Source organism: Calliphora vicina, chromosome 3, assembly GCF_958450345.1.
Source record: "Calliphora vicina chromosome 3, idCalVici1.1, whole genome shotgun sequence".
Classification (NCBI taxonomy): Eukaryota; Metazoa; Arthropoda; class Insecta; order Diptera; family Calliphoridae; genus Calliphora; species Calliphora vicina.
The window spans coordinates 15,099,338-15,118,766 of record NC_088782.1 but is presented as its reverse complement, the minus strand read 5'-3'; the positions used below and the strand labels follow the sequence as shown (position 1 = coordinate 15,118,766).

The window sequence follows — 19,429 nt, the reverse complement described above, 5'->3', positions numbered from 1 at the left end:
GATTGTTCCGGTTCCTTACATCTTAGTCATTTGTGGGCCGATTTGCTCCGATTTTTTAAATAGCAACCGAGCTGGAAGAATTTCCGATATATTGATGTATCAATCAATGTTTGTAAGTTATTTGGGGGCTACGGAAAGTTGATTTCAAAATACAGACGGACATGGCTATATCGACTCCGCTATCTATAAATTGAAAAATGTAGATATTACAAACGGTGAAGAGTATAAAAATAGTCGAAAAGTCGACTTCTCGTAAATAGCTAAAGTCGACTATTCAAATATTTAAATATTCGAAATTTCGAAAACTCGAATTTTTCTCTAAAGACTACTTACTGACTGCACAGTGATATCTTTCTTGAGAGACACCTTGTTGAAAATTATTTTAAAACTGCCAAAACTGGACTGCCATAGATTGCCTTCAAATCATCTAGGAATTCGAAGGAAGCAACACACAACACAATTGTTCATCCTGGGATATCATCATAGACATCATATAAAGTATAACTTTACAAAATTGGAGTCTCACCTGAGATACGTAAGAAAAGACAACCTCGATTTTTGACCTATATGTGGATTACTAAGACATTAAATAGACAATATGGATATCTAATGATAGATATTTCAAATACATTTGCAACGACGTATATAAGACCATAGTAAGTTGGACCTACAATGGGTAAAAATCGGAAAAAAAATTTTTAACCCGAATTTTTTTTCACAAAAAAAAAATTGAAAAAACAAAAAAAAAAAATTTAAAATAACATTCGAAAAAAAAAATTTCGTTTAGGTAGGCCAGTTAGTTACATTTTACTGAATCTGGCATCTCTTTCACTTTTGTAATCAATCATGCTCTCTTAAATTTGTATTTATTTTATCGGACATTTGATAAGAGAACAATTTCGCAAGACAGCTAAAAATAATGAGTTGTTGGTTTCTATAAACAATGACGAAACTAACAACAATTACTTTTATTTTTGCTTTAAATTAAAACAAATATTTCAAAGGAAAAAAACAAACAAAAACAAATAATTTTAACATGTGCATTAAATAAACAACAATTTGACTTGATTATTGCTGAAGCAGAAAACATTTTTTTTAAATTTAAATAAGGTAGCAAATAATAAAACAAAAAAACATATCGCACTCGTTCAACAATACTGTATTAACTCAAAATGTTTAAAAATTCACTTTTTGCAAGAAATCAACTAACAACATCAATATCTATCTACTGTGAAAATTTCAACGTATTCCGATTACTTTTTCATCTCGAAAACCACATTTGAGACCATTTTCGTCATAATTAGTGACTACCTTGTATCAACAAAAAGGTATTATTTTGAGTTAATATAAAAATTTAAATAGAAATACATTGTATATTTCCATTAAAAAATGTATTATTTTGAATTGGGCCTTTATTCAAGTTAAAAATAATCAAATTGTTTTGTGACTTGATACTGTTTTGTTGATAAAATAATACAAAAAAATATCGAGTTTAAGAAAAATGGTATTAACTCAAAAAATAGATTTATTTTGCAATAATTGCAAAAATTTTAAAGAAAAACAATGTAAATATATTTTCAAATGGAATTTGCTTAATATGATGTATTCGGATTTTCAAATTCTCTTAAAATGTAATCACAAACAGTTTTTGCCCTCTACTGAACATTTTAAAATTTTGAGTTAATACAGTATTGTTGAACGAGTGCGATATTTTAGGATTGAATGCAACATATTAGAGACTTGATTGCAATTGGTAAGGGTTAAGAAAATTTAACCCTGACCAATTGCAATATAGTTAGAGGAAATCGCTTTTCGTTGCAAACTACCCCTGCAAACCTTTAAACATTTCAAAATACTACAAAATACCTGACATTAATTTGAACGTTCGATACTGTTATGTGATGGAACTTGATCGATTTGAAAAGTTGTGCTGAATTTCGATCGCTTTCAAATATGGGCCTTGGTGTCAATTTTGGAATAAAAGTGATAATTTTCTTTGGCTCATATCTTGCAAACAGTTCATAATTTTGATTTACTCTCTTAGGCAAAGTTGTAGCCCTTGTCATAAAGAACAACTATTGTGAACATATAAAATCAAAAAAACTTCATCTTCAAAATTAAACTCACAAAAAACTTAAAAAAATTAGATTTTTTTTACCTTTTTCCCCCTGTTCAAGTCCATAGGTAGCAAACCGTTCAAATTTCAAGGCAACAATCAACTACATAAATGTGCCTAACATCTTAGTAAACAACTTTCTAGAACATATGAACATCCTAGGAATGATTCTTAACACCGTTTAGGTAAGTCAATAAATGTTAGTAAGAAAAAACTAAAGGAATTAAGTGTTTTGGGCCATAGACTATTAAATTATTATAAACTAAAGCATACTTTCAGGCAGCATTAAAAAACGTGTTTCTAAATTTAGTTCGAATTTTTTAAAGTTTTTTGCGATTTTGATCTTGAAGATGAAGTTTTTTTGATTTTATGTGTTCATAATTTTTGTTCTTTATGACAAGGGCTACAACTTTGCCTCAGAGAGTAAAACAAAATTCCAAACTGTTTGCAAGATATGAGCCTGAGAAAATTATCACTTTTTTGCAAAACTGACACCGAGGTCCCAAATCTTTGGGGCCCATAAAAAAGTGCATGACTTTGGGCAAAACTGGGAGACATGGGTCTTTTTTTTCTTCTTTTATCACGTACTGGTGTCCGTATATGATTATATTTCCATGACTTAAAAAATTACACACAGTGTTATTGAATGAATCAAAAATGATCTCTCAAAATTGTCACAGCAGAATGTATTGCTGGTCAAAGTCTAATTTTTAAAATCTTTTTGTTTAATATTAAAGGCAATACACATTACCTTATGCATTATTTAGTAATAACATCCAATTTCATTTCATTTAGGTAAGAACTTATAAATGCAACTTAACTTTTTATTAAATTAAATATTTCATTCATAAATGTTGAGTCATTCTCCGGTAAATAACATAAAAAGAACAACGAAAAACTTCTTTATTAGACACTCAACAAGGCAACAAAAGAAATGTGTTCGAGACAACACAGGCTGGCATGGTCTGACTTTAATTTTTTTATACAATACTTCAAAACACACAGAGAATTACAAACAATTTGTCACAAATAGCCCACAATAATAGCAGAAAATATAGAGCAACATTTCTAATTCACATGTTGATTTCAAACAACTCAACAGCAGCGGCCACAACATCATCAACAATATCTTCTCCTTCAACAACAATAACAATGATGATGACAATAACAGCAGAAAAAAAAAACAACAAAAACTTAAGTCATAAAACATTAAAGTCTGGACAATGGTCTTAAAAAAATAAATTCCTTTTTTTACAGTCCTTAGAACTTACAAAAACACCAGGCAGCCTAGACTTTCATTCGTTTTACTAATAAATTTCTTCACTTTAATGTTTTTTTGCTGTTGTTTGGTTTGTAATATAAAACTAATAATAAATTATAGAATAAATGAAGTAAAAAGAAAGCAAAAATAAAATAAAAATAAATAAAACCACTCACCATTATTATTGCTGATGGCAAATCGTTGCTGCAACTGTTGCGCCAACGCCTGATGATGCTGAGCGAGTGGTGTCAATGGCGGTGGTTGTTGCTGTAATTGTTGCTGGCCACCCAATTGATGTGGAGCCGACTGTGAATGTGGCACACCACCGGATGTAGAATTTTCATTTGTATTATTACCGGAAATTGTATTGTTGCCACTGTTGTTGCTATTGTTATTGTTGCTGTTGTTGTTGCCACTGCCATTATTACTATTTGCTGTGGACGAGGAATTATTATTTTGTGTTTGGGAGGCAGGATTATTAGAAGATTGACCGCCACCGCCTCCACCATTATTACCCGAACCATTATGCATGTTATTGCCTTGAAATTGTATCGCTAACGCATTGTTAACTTGTTGTTGCTGCTGCTGCAGCTGCTGTTGTTGGGAAGAATTAATACTATTGCCAATGTTGCTACCACCGGTGGTAGCATTAAGCATGGAATTATTTTGGACGTTTGAGGAGTGAATCGTACCGTTGCCATTGTTGCTGGAATTATTAACGGCGTTCGAATTGTTGTAATATGATTCCTCACCTAAATGTGTTTAAAAAAAGAGAGAGAGAGAGAAATAAAAACAAAATAAATAATAATTATAAAAAAAGCTTTTGTTTTCTTAGTTGATAACAGTGGTAAAGCTTTTTTGTGGGGAAAAGCTGTTTTTAACATAACAGTCATATAGTAAACATGTTAACATGAAAAATATAATAACAGCTTTTTACAGAAAAGCTTTTTGTAAAGTCGAAAAGTTTAGCTAAACTTTAGCTAAAGCGACATCCGTGGAAATGTTAATGAAACTTAAAGGGGAAGGTATGCTTAGGGAAATAACTAATTTAAAATGACAACGAATTCTTAGGAATAAAATAATTTTTTGATGTTTTTTTTGTGTGTTAAAAATACAAAAATAAATGAGAATGAAAAACTGAATAATTTCATAAATATTATTTAATATTAAAAATTATTCGACTTAGCGCGGCATTGTCCTAATTTAAGCAGGATTATTTCTTATTTCAAAAAGCATTATTAGTAGAATGAAGAGGTACCATTAGTTCAACCGTTTTGGTACCTTAATATTATCTTATTATTATCCTTGATTCTTGCTTCACTCTGAAATATATTAGCTAACTTTAATGTCGATAAGTTAAGTAATTTAAAATATTAAAAAAGTACCAATTTCCCTTTATCCTTTCAACCCTTAAATTTCAAAATACTCCATTTAAGCTAAACTTTTTGTAATACAGATATGTATGTCTCAAGAAAAAATATGTTTTAAAAAAGTACCAAACCTTAGAACTCGTTTTCTATGTGAGTTATGTTTTTTTAACTGGACTCATCAATGTTTAAAATTTCATCAAAATTTGCTGAATATTTTGTACTTTTTCCCCCAATTATGATGATGCAAATTTAATTAAAGTAAATTTCATCATCGTAGTCGGAGTACACAATAATTTATAGGAAAACATATTTTAAGGAAACAGTACCAAAACTAAATAAAGAAGTACCAAAGAGTTCGAATTTCCAAAAAGTACCAAATTTGTATTTATCGTAGTATATTTTAATAAGTAAAGAATATGATTTAAAATTTGTTTAAAAGATTCCAAAAATATAATAAACAATTGTTTGCTATTTTTTAAATGAATTTGTCTTTCTTAGTTCAGATTCCAGCCACCATTTTTTTAATAAACATGTGGCAGCAACATTTCTCTTTATAAAGGTGTTGCAGTAAAATTAGTTTTTATAAAGCTGCAGCAACATTAGTCTTATTGGAGTAAAAAGAACAAGTTGCAGCAACATTTTTCTCTATAAATATTTTGCGGCAACATTTTTCTTTTTAAACATGTTTAACCAACATTTATCTTTATAAACATGTTGCATCAAAATTTGTCTCTAAAAACATGTTGCAGCAACGTTTTTCTCTATAAACATGTGGCAGCAATATTTTGCTATATAAACATGTTGCAATAACATTTTTCTATATAAACATAATGCAGCAAATTTGTTTTCTATAAACATGTTGCAGCTAAATTTTTCTGTATAAACATGTTGCAGCTACATTTTTATATAAACATGTTGCAGCTACATTTTTATATAAACATGTTGCAGCAACATTTTTTTCTATAAACATGTTGCAGCTACATTTTTATATAAACATGTTGCAGCAACATTTTTATATAAACATAATGCAGCAACATTTTTTTATATAAACATGTTGAAGCAACACTTTTTTCTATAAACATGTTGCAGCAACATTTTTTCTATAAACATGTTGCAGCAACATTTTTTATAAACATGTTGCAATAACATTTTTCTTTATAAACATGTTACTGCAACATTTTTCTCTATAAACATGTTGCAGCTACATTTTTATATAAACATATTGCAGCAACATTTTTTTCTATAAACATATTGCAGCAACATTTTTTTCTATAAACATATTGCAGCAACATTTTTTTCTATAAACATGTTGCAGCAACATTTTTTTCTATAAACATGTTGCAGCAACATTTTTTCTATAAACATGTTGCAGCAACATTTTTTTCTATAAACATGTTGCAGAAACTTTTTTTCTATAAATATGTTGCAGCAACATTTTTTATAAACATGTTGCAATAACATTTTTCTATATAAACATGTTGCTGCAACATTTTTCTCTATAAACATGTTGCAGCTACATTTTTATATAAACATGTTGCAGCTACATTTTTATATAAACATATTGCAGCAACATTTTTTTCTATAAACATATTGCAGCAACATTTTTTTCTATAAACATATTGCAGCAACATTTTTTCTATAAACATATTGCAGCAACATTTTTTTCTATAAACATGTTGCAGCAATATTTTTTTCTATAAACATGTTGCAGCAACATTTTTTTCTATAAACATGTTGCAGCAACATTTTTTTCTATAAACATGTTGCAGCAACATTTTTTTCTATAAACATGTTGCAGCAACATTTTTTATAAACATGTTGCAATAACATTTTTCTATATAAACATGTTGCTGCAACATTTTTCTCTATAAACATGTTGCAGCTACATTTTTATATAAACATGTTGCAGCTACATTTTTATATAAACATATTGCAGCAACATTTTTTTCTATAAACATATTGCAGCAACATTTTTTTCTATAAACATGTTGCAGCAACATTTTTTTCTATAAACATGTTGCAACAACATTTTTTTCTATAAACAAGTTGAATTAAGCAGTGGCGGACAATTCAGCGGTTTAGAGTAGGGTATCATATGGTCGATCTTACCCAACCATACTCTCTTACTAGTTTCGCTATACATTCTTTTTTTTTACTTTTAGCTGTGGTTAAATAAAAGAAATAGCCATTCCCATGTACACAGGTATTAATTTAACCATAAACCAAACAACTAACCAATAAAAATATTATCTGTGGTCAGTTACTCTCTGCCCATGGGATAGATGACTGGACAAACACACGGTAGGCTCATTAAAAATTCTACACAAGTGGCCAAAATAATTATTGGTTGGCAATGACAAAGACACACAATCTAAACAAAATAAAAGACAAAGAAATAAAAAGCGCGCCAACATTTTAAACGAATCTTCTTGTAAAATAATCATTCAGTCTGTCTGTCTATAAGTTGTTGATTTTTTCCAACGATTATACGACTTTAATAATTTGTTTTTAGTTAATCTTGTCTGTCTGTCTGTCGTTTCTTTTTAGCTTTAATCATGTTTCGATTTATGATTTGTTTTTCTTACTAAATACTCGTACTTGTCTACAGCGAGAAAAATAAAACGAATGGAACAAAAATTTTATAGACGTAATATTTACAGAATACATCAAGCATACATAATTGCAAAAACATTTTATAAATTCTACAAAGATCCATGCAACACACAAGACAAGTGAAAAGTAATGGAAATATGTGCATAAAGTTGCTAAAATTAAAATCAAAACAAAATATTTATTTATTTTGTATTCAATACTGAAAGCAGAAAAACAATGTTGGCTTTTAGGTGGCTATATAAATAATGGTGTGTATTTTTAAACACAGTGGCCTTGCGCATAGTCAGAAGATTTAACACTAGAACTACGATTGTATCAACTATTCCATCGGTCCTTCCCACGATAATTAATAAATTCAGTTGACATACAACTCATATGTATTGAACAAATTTTTTTGTTTGTTTTTAATGTTATACTAACCCGAGGGTTGCGGGTTCGATTCCCGCCAGACACTCTGGGTGTATCTGCAGACAAGCAAAATGCATTGCAGTTTGTGTTTGTGAAAAAACAAGTAAGAGAACTATATTCGGCTGTGCCGAATCTTATATACCCTTCACCAAATTATACTTAAAAATATTTTTATTTAAACAAAATCAAAAATTTTTTTTTAATGTTTTAAAATTTTTTAAAAAATTTTTTTTAAAAAAAGTTTTTTCAACATTTTTATACCCTTCAGCTTCGTGAGAAGGGTATATATAAGTTTGTCATTCCGTTTGTAATTTCTACATTTTTCATTTCCGACCCTATAAAGTATATATATTCTGGATCCTTATAGATAGCGGAGTCGATTAAGCCATGTCCGTCTGTCTGTCTGTCTGTCTGTCTGTCTGTCTGTCTGTCTGTCTGTCTGTCCGTCTGTCTGTCTGTCTGTCTGTTGAAATCAGTTTTCTGAAGACCCCAGATATCTTCGGGATCCAAATCTTCAATAATTCTGTCAGACATGCTTTCGAGAATTTTGCTATTTAAAATCAGCAAAATCGGTCCACAAATGGCTGAGATATGAGGAAAAAACCAAGACAACCTCGATTTTTTACCTATTTTTTTACCTATATCTGGATTACTAAGACATTAATATAGACAATATGGATATCTAATAATAGATATTTCAAAGACATTTGCAACGACGTATATAAGACCATAGTAAGTTGGACCCACAATGGGTCAAAATCGGGAACAAATTTTTAACCCGAATTTTTTTTAAAAAAAAAAAAAAATTGAAAAAACAAAAAAAAAATTTTAAAATTTAAAAAAAAAAATTTTAAAATTTAAAAAAAAAAAATTTTAAAATTTAAAAAAAAAATTTTTTAAATTTAAACAAAAAATTTTAAATTTAAAAAAAAAAATTAAAATAACAATCGAAAAATTTTTTTTTCCAAAAAATTAAAAAACTGGAAAAAAAACTAAATTTTGTTTACCTAAAAATATTTAAAATTTTGAAGTATAATTTGGTGAAGGGTATATAAGATTCGGCACAGCCGAATATAGCACTCTTACTTGTTTTTTTAAATTTCTTTAATTAATTTTTTTGGAAAAAGAATTTATGACAAAAAAAATTTTTTGATGAAAAAAAATTCGGGTTAAAAAATATTTTTTTCCGATTTTGACCCATTGTATGTCCAACTTACTATGGTCTTATATACGTCGTTGCAAAGGTCTTTGAAATATCTATCATTAGATATCCATATTGTCTATATTAATGACTTAGTAATCCAGATATAGGTCAAAAATAGTTCAAAAATCGAAGTTGTCCTGGTTTTTTCCTCATATCTCAGCCATTTGTGGACCGATTTTGCTGATTTTAAATAGCAAACTTCTCGAAAGCATGTCTGACAGAATTATTGAAGATTTCTGGGGTCTTCAGAAAATTGATTTCAACAGACAGGCGGACAGACAGACGGACATGGCTTAATTGACTCCGCTATCTATAAGGATCCTGAATATATATACTTTATTTACAGGGTCGAAAATGAAAAATGTAGAAATTACAAACGGAATGACAAAGCCGAAGGGTATAAAAAGTGTAAAAAATTTACTGTCTTGTGACTTGTTATAACAAATGAGCAGCAGCAACAAGTAAAATGATTTTCGAACTTGCACTTCCTTGTGGGTCTATTATGGAAAGGATCTTACAATAGGGACTTTGACAATTGATAGCGGCCATATTTACTTAGTTTGCTTTGATAAATCACCATGGACGGATATAGCGTTAAAGAATTAGTGCAAATTATAAAATTGTTTTATCAAAATGGGTGTCAGCATCATCGGTTGATATTTTTATGAGAACGACGAACAGTGGTATGAGAATAAAAAAGAGGGAAATAAATCTGTAACTTCTAAACCCTTAGTCCGATTTGAATGAAATTTCACATGCGCAAAGAGGAAGTGTAGTCGAGTTGAAGATTCTATATGTGTAATTTTTTTGAAATCGGAACACAAACGAAGAAATATGATAATTTTTAAAATTGAACATACCCGAGGTGTCCTACTTTGGAGATCCCTGGCCCTGCTCCTGGTGGGCACATGAGGTCCAAATTCAAAACTTAAACTCTACAACACTTCCTCTTTGCGCATGTGAAATTATTCAAATCGGACTAAGGGTTTAGAAGTTACAGATTTATTTCCCTCTTTTTTTTCTCATACCGCTGTGCGACGTTGGCCTGAATTGGATGATATGAACAGGACGATGCTACATGCCACACAGCTCTTGCCACATTGGAAATTCTGCACGAGCGAGATTTGCGGGCATGGTCATCTCATGTGTAGGTAATGTGAATTGATATATTAGATCAATCATTACTAATCTAACTCTAAGGAATGCATACAGTATATGGTAGTCATTACAAAGTATTAAAAAGTATTTAATAAAAATTACACATTTCCTTTTTTTTTTTTTGTTAATTTCTTTTTACACAATTAAGTAAATTTGTTTGGTTTGAGGACAGCTCCTAAACCTTTCTCTACCCCTAATATTTTATCCATCAAAGCTTTGCGCATCTTTTATTAAACATAACACAAAACATCACAGTTAAATATTAATGCTGCTTATGTTGCATGTAATTTTTTGTTGCAGTTCTTTTTTGTTGTTGCTGTATATTTTATTGATTGATACCAACAATTTGTACAGTTTAATCTTTCGACATCTCTTTTAACAGATTAGTTGGTGAATGATTTTAAGAAAGTTTTACGACTGACAGATTGAAAGGTTGTAATGATTGTAAATCAAAATGCAACAAAATATGAAGTAGGATTTACAAATAATAAGAGGATTTCTATTTGTAAGAAATTTCAATGAATATTTGTAATGGGAGAGTTGATCAAAGCACTCTATTGAACTAGATCAATAACATGTTTAACGGAAAAAAATCAACTGTTTTCTGAATTGTATTCCTGGATAGTTCAAAAGCACTACTGAAGCACTATTCATCTACGGTTTAATTATTTTTAAACTTTTTTTATTTTTAAATTATTTTTCTACTTGTTTCATAAATTAAAAATTTCAATTCTCTTTCCAAGTCGAATGGAGTAGTTTGTGAGTAATGATCTTAAAAATTCTGAACTTTAATTTATCTATTTAGATAAGTTATGAGTTCCACAGCCGAATTTGTTTGTTGTCTTTTTTTAACTAACTCACCTGGTTCTTGTATGTTCCCCAGCGGACTTTCCGGTAATAGAATACCTTTTTGAACAAGTTCTTCTCGATTGGCACGTACAGATATTTTGCGTTCAAGGGCTAAAAATAGAAATTAAATAAAAACAAAATTATTCATAAAGTTTAAGTATTAAACAAAAATAAAAGTAAAAAAATCTCAAACTTTTTTGTTAAAAAATTTCTAATCCATGATATATATCGCAGGTTTTTGTATAAAAAGTTATTTTATTTTTCAACATAGTATTCTTTGAGCTCCGTGTCCAACATTTCTCCAATTTTATTTATCCCTTCCAAAAAATAAAATTTGTCGAGGTCATCAAGATACAGAGAGCCTCAAAAGTGAGTAAATACCAGTGAATTTGTTGATTTTTTTAAGATCATGAATATCGACTTAAATATTTTTTCAGAACCGAATCTATTATTCAGCCCAATCAGCAACAAACGGAAACTTTTAATTTCCGGTTTAACCGAAAATGTGTTTCTGAAAAAACCGGTTTTGATTTTTATCTTTTACAAAAAACCAAATATCCGGTTTCAGTTTTTGTCTTCCAAAAAACGGTTAACCGGTTTTTATTAAATTTTTATTAAAAAAATCAAAATGTTTAAGAAAACCGAAACCGGTGGAGTTTAAAAAGATGAAAAAACCGGTTGACCGGTTTTCAGTTTCGGTTTTGGATACTCTAGTAGGTATTTTTTGTGAGATGATTTCATCGTTGGAGTCAAATCTCTTTCCGGCACGACTTTTTTTGAAATAATAACTCAGGGCTAAATCCGAAGAATAGGGCGGAAGAGAGAGCCCACCCAATTCATGGAAACTGCACATGTATTTACCATTTTGTGCAAATGAGCAAATGCGGTAGGCATATTGCGGGCAGATTTCTCATACCCAAGTGATCATTCAAAATTTAAACGACTGAGCCATATGAGATGCCTATTGCTTCCACAATCTTTAATCTCCGATCGGCCATATTCGTGATTTTTTTTTAATAGTTTCGTGTGTAGATATACCACTTTTTTACCATTGAAATTGGTGGTTCAGAGTTCGAATAGTATTTATCAATCTTAGCCTGAATATTTTCCGCAAAAAATTATGTTTAATGAGCAGACTAAATTCACTTTTTTACAATTTCTCCTCAAGTCAGGAGGCAATCTGCTATCAATGGCTGTCAAACAAAAACTAAATGACGCAACTTGTTAAACTTTTGTCAGGAGTCAACTGACAGATGCCTGATGACAGAAGCCCTTTCAGTTAAGAGCCAGGAAATTCAAATTTGAAACACCATCGCACAGTGGTATGAGAATAAAAAAAAAAGGAAATAAATCTGTAACTTCTAAACCCTTACGCCGATTTGAATGAAATTTCACATGCGCAAAGAGGAAGTGTTGTAGAGTTTAAGTTTTGAATTTAGACCTCATGACCCCACCAGGAGCGGGACCAGAGATTCCCATAGTAGGACACCTCGGGTATGTTCAATTTTTAAAATGATCCTATTTCTTCGTTTGTGTTCCGATTTAAAAAAAATTACACATATAGAATCTCCTCGTCGAGCAGATTCAAAACATAAACTCGACTATACTTCCTATTTGCGCATCATTCAAATCGGCGTAAGGGTTTAGAAGTTACAGATTAATTTCCCTCTTTTTTTTATTCTCATACCACTGTGCATCGTAGGATTTTCATTTGATATGCATATTGTCTATGTAAACAAAGTCGGGTGTAAAAAAATATGTTTCCCGCAAATGTCCCATTGTCGGTCCGAAATTCATAGCCGTGATATGCCTTTCATTGTATATCCATATTCTGTGTTAAGTACATAACTTAGCAATCGAGATATAAGCACACATATGGACAATTCCACGAGAAAACACAAAAAATCTTGAAACTTTTTTTCAAGATGATTTGAATAGAAGAAAATTATAAAATGTTACTATGTGAAAGTATTTAGATCATATTACAACATTTTAGAGACAAAAATAATAGTTTAAACTGATTATATTTAACTATTTAATGTTTTAGTTATGTTGCGGCGAAAACTAGGCTCCCAATTAGCTTGTAGTATAAAATGAATTTGACTCTGATTGTTTGCTATTGTCAAATTGTTTATTGAAACCGAATGTATATTTTCTATTCACTTTTTTACTTTTTGTATACATATGTATATTTACAGAATATATATTGTTTTATTATAAGAAACAAATCTGTCACGTACGGTATGTCACGTACGATATTAAATTTTGTTTATTATAAAATCATCCAAAGATTGTTTTTATTTAAATATGACGGATTGTAAAGGCAAAATATTTCGTATAGTGTAAGAAATTAAAAGAAAACATAACAACTCTCACAATTCGCAAATTTTCGCATATTTCTACATGTACCTTAAAATTACTTCCGTTTTATGTCACGTACGATATACCATTATTTCGTTCAATATTTTGGACAACAATATTTCGAAAGAACTTTTTATTATTTTAAATAGTACCCTCTGAATGGAAAATAAAGACCAAATTATTTTTCAGATACTCTTATTTTTGCAAAATCTATTTCAATTTATAGGCGTACAAATGTCACGTACGAATGTCGCATTCGTGGCCATGTAATTGACCAAATGTCTGCTACGGAAAGACGAACATCGTTAAGTCGACTCAGAAAATGATTTCGAGTCGATGGCTTCTGTTAAGTGTGCATTACAGCAATACATAAAATTATTCCCACTTTTGTGGAAGGAATATTTGTTCATCAAATTCTTTTTCATAAAATGCTTTTTTCCACTAAAACATTCTTTTACCAAAAATCGTTTTCGTTAAATAAAAAAAAAATTCGATTAAAATTTTATCATAGTTTCTAATTTGTTTTATTTTAAAATAAGAAAAAGTTTTACTTACACTTTGAGGCTGCTTCGAATTTTTCGCTTTTCTTTTTCCGCCGCCATTTCCAGGGTTTAAAGAAACGCCCCAAAGCGCTTAATTTGCTTTTGCGTTCCAAAGGTGGTGTGCGCGTGCCAGAACCTAAACTATTTGTACGCAAAGCAGCACCATTTTGTTTTTTAGCTAAAAAGAAAACAAAAGTTTAAACAGAATTAGTAAATGAAAATTTGGAATATATAAAATTTAAGATCAAAAGTATTACACAAATTCTAAGATGCACTAAGTACATTTTTATGATGAACTCCAGCAGGCCTACAACACGGAAAAATTCACTTGTCGAGTATATTTAATTTTTTTTATATTTTGAAGCACAGAGTTATCTTGGGCTACATGACAGTTTTGAATATTCGAGAAAGTAGGAAATCAAGTTTTAATTATTAAATAAGGTTAAGGTTTCTTTTGAAGCCTAAAAGTATGCTACAATTTTATATATATTTAAGAACCTAAAAATATGTATGTAGAAAATGTATATTATTTTTAATAATCTCCTATTTATTAACAAATTCTTTTAAAAACCCTAATTTTCAAACCTTATACAGCTATGTACATCTAAGTAGCACACAATTAAAATGCATTCAAACCATTAAGCCCGTTTTAATAGGAAATAAATGTTAAAAGCGCACATTTAAAAAGCCATTAACTTATAATCGTTTAAATTTTACTTTCATTTGATCATTTAACATTTACGACAGTACAATCAACCATGCAGCAACATCATCATTATTATCGTCGTCATCATAATCTCTCAGACTCACTTTTGTTTTTGTTATCAATGCCGTGTATTTAAACAGTCACTTCCTGTTTGGTCATATTTAAACGTATAGTGATGCACAATTTTATTTTTTATCTCTCATCATATGAATAACTTGGTGTATTTTTATTTGGTCTGGTTTGGTTGTACAAACAAATGCAATAAATGCATATTGTGTGATGTGAGCAGCTCTTTGTAAGGCGATTTGTTTTAATAACACACTGACTCTGGCTGACTGCTAAATACGTTGGATAGAAAGATGTGCCAACAGTAGTTGACTAGCTACTCCACTACCTTTCCCCAAGTCACTTTTGGTTCGTTTAAGTCATAATAATATAGTCCCAAAGAGGAAACAGAGGTACGTACCACTTGTACTCGTACTGACTTAATCATAAGCACTGACTTGATTTGCTTGCAAAAACATGATCATTCTCCATTTAAAGATGTTTTTATAAACTTCACTTCAATGATAAGTTTGTCATACCGTTTGTAATTTTAAATTTTTCATTTTGGATCCTTACACATACCGGCATCAATATATCAGTGTCTGTCTGTATGTTGAAATCAACTTTCGGACGACCCCAAACAACTTAAATACTCGATTCATACATCAATATATCCGCTACAGTACCGGTTCGGTTGCTATTTAAATTGGAGAAAATCGGTCCACAAATGGCTGAGATATAAGCAAAAAACCACCTCTACCTCGATTACTATATATTTTTTATCTATATCTGGATTTCTAAGTCATTAATATGGACAATATTGCTATCTAGTGAAAGACACTTCAAAGACCTCTCCAACGATGTATATAAGGCCTTAGTAAGTTGGACCTAAGTGGGTCAAAATCGGGAAAAATATGTTTTAACCCAATTTTGTATCATCAAATAATTTCTTTCAATCTTTATCTTAAAGTATACTTTGGTGAAGGTATATCAGATTCGGCACAGCTATCTCACTTGTTATACCCTTCACCATGAGTGGCAAGGGTATATATAAGTTTGTCATTCCGTTTGTAACTTCCACATTTTTTATTTGCGACCCCATAAAGTATATATATTCTGAATCGTTATAGATAGCGGAATCGATATAGCCATGTCCGCCTGTCCGTCTGTGTGTTGAAATCAACTTTCCGAAGCCCCCAAATAACTTATATACACGATTCATACATCAATATCTCCGAAATTCTACCGGCTCGGTTGCTATACCAGGACAACCTCGATTTTTTACCTATTTTTGACCCATATCTGGATACTAAATCCTTATTATAGACAATATGGATATCTAATGATAGATATTTCAAAGACCTGTGCAACGACGTATATAAGACCATAGTAAGTTGGACCTACAAGGGGTCAAAATCGGAACAAAATATTTTTTTTAACCCGAATTTTTTTTTCATCAAAAATTTTTTTTTGTCATAAATTCTTTTTCCAAAAAAAATTAATTAAAGAAATTTAAAAAAAAAAATTTTTTTTTTAAAAAAATTAAAAAACAATTTGGAAAAAAAAAATTTTTTTAAAAAAAATTAAAACATTAAAAAAAAATTTTGATTTTGTTTAAATAAAAATATTTAAAAAAAAAATATTTTTAAGTATTATTTGGTGAAGGGTATATCAGATTCAGCACAGCTGAATATAGCTATCTTACTTGTTGTTTGCTGCTGTTATTGTGGACAACAAGGCTTAATACAGTAGCAGTTAAAACTGTCAGACGGACAGTCATATTTTGTGTTTGGAAAAACTTGTAGTATTTAGTAATTATTGTGGTAGTAAATTTTATAGTAAAATGGAAAACTATTGTTGGAGAAAAAAAAAACAGACATGAAAGCATAAGCTTTCATGAGGTAATAATTTGTTGAAAACAACTAATAATAATGAACGAACATGAATGAGAAATTGAAGATCTGTGGATAGCAACTGCTATAGCAGTAAAAAATGTATAAGATTAAAGTAGCCAGTAGAAACAAATTTAGAAATCGATAAGAAGAAAAGACTAGGTAGATATATAGCAGACAAAACTAAACCTGTACAAGAACAACTTCTAAAGAAGTCGTAAGGTAATGAAATTTACTAAACCAAAGTGCTGAAAATAGCAATTTAAGCTATGAATTTTACACAGCCTTCTTATAAACTTATTCTTTTGTTGTTCTTTTTTGATGACTATTCATTGTTATATTTGATGTTCAGTTTTATTTAAAAAATCTTTTTTTTTAGTTTCCTATTATTTCCACCTGGTACTTCTGGTATTTCTCCTCTACTTATGCCTTGAATTGTAACCAAAACTCCAGCCAATTTACATTGTAAGACATGCAATTTTGTTGTTAGAAAAAACAAATTTTATTTTCTTCTTTACAAACTTTTCTATTATTTATTTTAACTGTTGTTGATTTTTCTTCAACATCTCAGACTTCTATAATCAAGGTAGTTTTAACAAATTTTGCGGTATTTATAGTATGAGTTTCTATGAGAAACAAAAAAAAAACGCAAAATAAAGTAAACAAATGTGTAAGAAAAACTCATTAAATGCACAATATTACCGGGCGACATTCGTACTTGTAAGAGGAGGGTAATGGAAATTTTGGGAAATTCTTCTTTCTAAAAAGGCCTCAACATCCAGTTTTAATAAGGAAGGAATTTTGGTACGCTAACAACTTTTATTAGATTGAATTCATCCAAAATTTCGTGGGCGATTTTTAGAAACAAAGCTAGAAAGAAACTTTTTTGAAGGTGAAATGGTCAATCAAGCTGGCTTTAATTTCAATACAGGTTACATGATGATCTTGTAATATCTGATCCCATATGACAGCAATGTTTTCTTTTTTAACAACTTTGGAAATTCCTACTTAATAAAACAAAGGATGGAATTTTTGAAAAGTACAGAAATTCAGTGGCAATTTAATGATTTTAATGGCGCTCAGAATCCGTCTTAAACAATTCATCTAGGAATTAATTAAGTCACCAAAGCTTATGGTGAATGTGTTCCATAGGTTTCAACGTACAAGAGTTGGTTTGTGTGGTTCAGAAGTGGTGATTTTAACACGGAAGACAAAAATCGCGCAGGCCAGACTAAAAAAGTTTGAAGACCAAGAATTGGAGGCAAAACTCCATGAAGATTGTTGTAAAACTCAAGAAGGGCTTGCAAATATCATTGGGAGCTACTCAAGCAGTAATTTCAAAACGTTTGCGATCAGCCAGATTCATTGAACCCCAGAGATCTTGAAAAAAGATTTTGCATGAAAAAGAATATCATTATTGTACCGAATCAATAAAAAATTGATCCATTACGATAACCCGAAGCGTAAGAGATCGTACGAGAAGCCCGGCCAACCAGCCGAATCGATACCAAAGCCAACTATCCATGGCGCTAAGGAAATTCTCTTCGTTTTGTGGGAGCTGCTGACCAGAACATCATAGGGAAACTGCACTGAACACAACTGATTCGTTTGAATATGCGGCCTGACAAGAAAATGTAATATTCCAAAATGGAAACACTCTGCCACATGGTGCAATATCTGTTAAAAAGTATTTAGAATGAAGTGGTTGGGAAGTTTTGCCTCACCCGCTTTATAGTCCAGACCATGCCCCGTCCGACTACTATTTTGTTTCGATCATTGCAGAACACTCTCTCTGGGATATGATTCACTTTGGAACAGATTATCAAATGTTGCCTTGATACGTTGTTGGCCTCAAAAGATGAGCAGTTCTTTTGACTGGGAATGTTCCGGAATGATGGGAAAAGTTGATTTTGAATGCTTGAACGCTATATTATTCCCGCGATGAAAAATGGATCCATTACGATAACCCGAAACATAAGAGATCATATATGAAGCCTGGCCAACCAGCCGAATCGACACCAAAGCCAAATATCCATGACGCTAAGGTATTGCTCTGTATTTGGTGGGAGCTAAAGGCTCCTATCTATTACAAGCTGTTGAAATATGTATAGACGATCACGGGGAACCTGCACCATATGCAATTGATTCGTTTGAAGCGACTATTGCCCGAAAAACGCCCAGACTTGAAACCGTAATATTCCGTCATGACAATACTCTGCCACATGTTGCAATACCTGTTAAAAACTGTTTAGAATCAAGTGATTGGGAAGTTTTGGATCACCCGCTTTTTAGTACAGAACGCGCTCTCTGGTATACACTTCTCTTTGGAACTGAGTATCCGATATTCGTTTGATTCTTGGCCTCAAAATATGAGCAGTTCTTTTGGCTTGGAATCGATATGATGGAAAAGGTCATAGCTAACAATGGCCAACACTTTAGATAAATTTTTATTGTACAAATGTTTCAAAATAAAATTTCAACATTTTCAAAAATTTCTCATTTTTAAGATTCTCCCAGAATTTCCCATTTAAGCCTCGTACTCTTAGAAAGAAAAACTTAAAACAAATAATCATTATTTAAAATGAAAATTTATGGTGACTGGCGTTCACAACTACTTAAAATGAACGGGAAAGGGGTTGGCATAAAGCAGCAATGAATGCAAGCATTTCACATTGTCATGTGATATTATAAAAGCACAGTGGGAAATAAATTTTAAATAAATTGTGGGAATTATATTTAAAATTTTACATTTTCCTAAGATATTGCTTAACAATAAACAAATAGCAATAGCAAGGTTCTAGAAAAAATAAATTACAAGAAAAAAAATTCCATAAGTATCAGTAATTTTCACTATTATCGACCCATTGTATCTAACAGTTTAGTATAATTTTTTTCTGACATTTT

General features: G+C 30.6%; 1 protein-coding gene across 4 annotated transcripts in view; it reads right to left on the bottom strand.

Moving 5' to 3' along the window:
- LOC135954412 (myb-like protein Q) overlaps positions 1–19,429 on the bottom strand; it is a 402,184-nt gene that overhangs the window by 314,975 nt on the left and 67,780 nt on the right. For all 4 annotated transcript variants that reach the window (XM_065504580.1, XM_065504579.1, XM_065504582.1 and 1 more), the window contains exons 2-4: positions 13,896–14,060; positions 10,992–11,090; positions 3,554–4,129 (exon numbers count right to left, since the gene is read on the bottom strand). In XM_065504580.1, the coding sequence (XP_065360652.1) occupies positions 3,554–4,129; positions 10,992–11,090; positions 13,896–14,060 (840 nt within the window). The remainder of the gene's footprint in view (positions 1–3,553; positions 4,130–10,991; positions 11,091–13,895; positions 14,061–19,429) is intronic.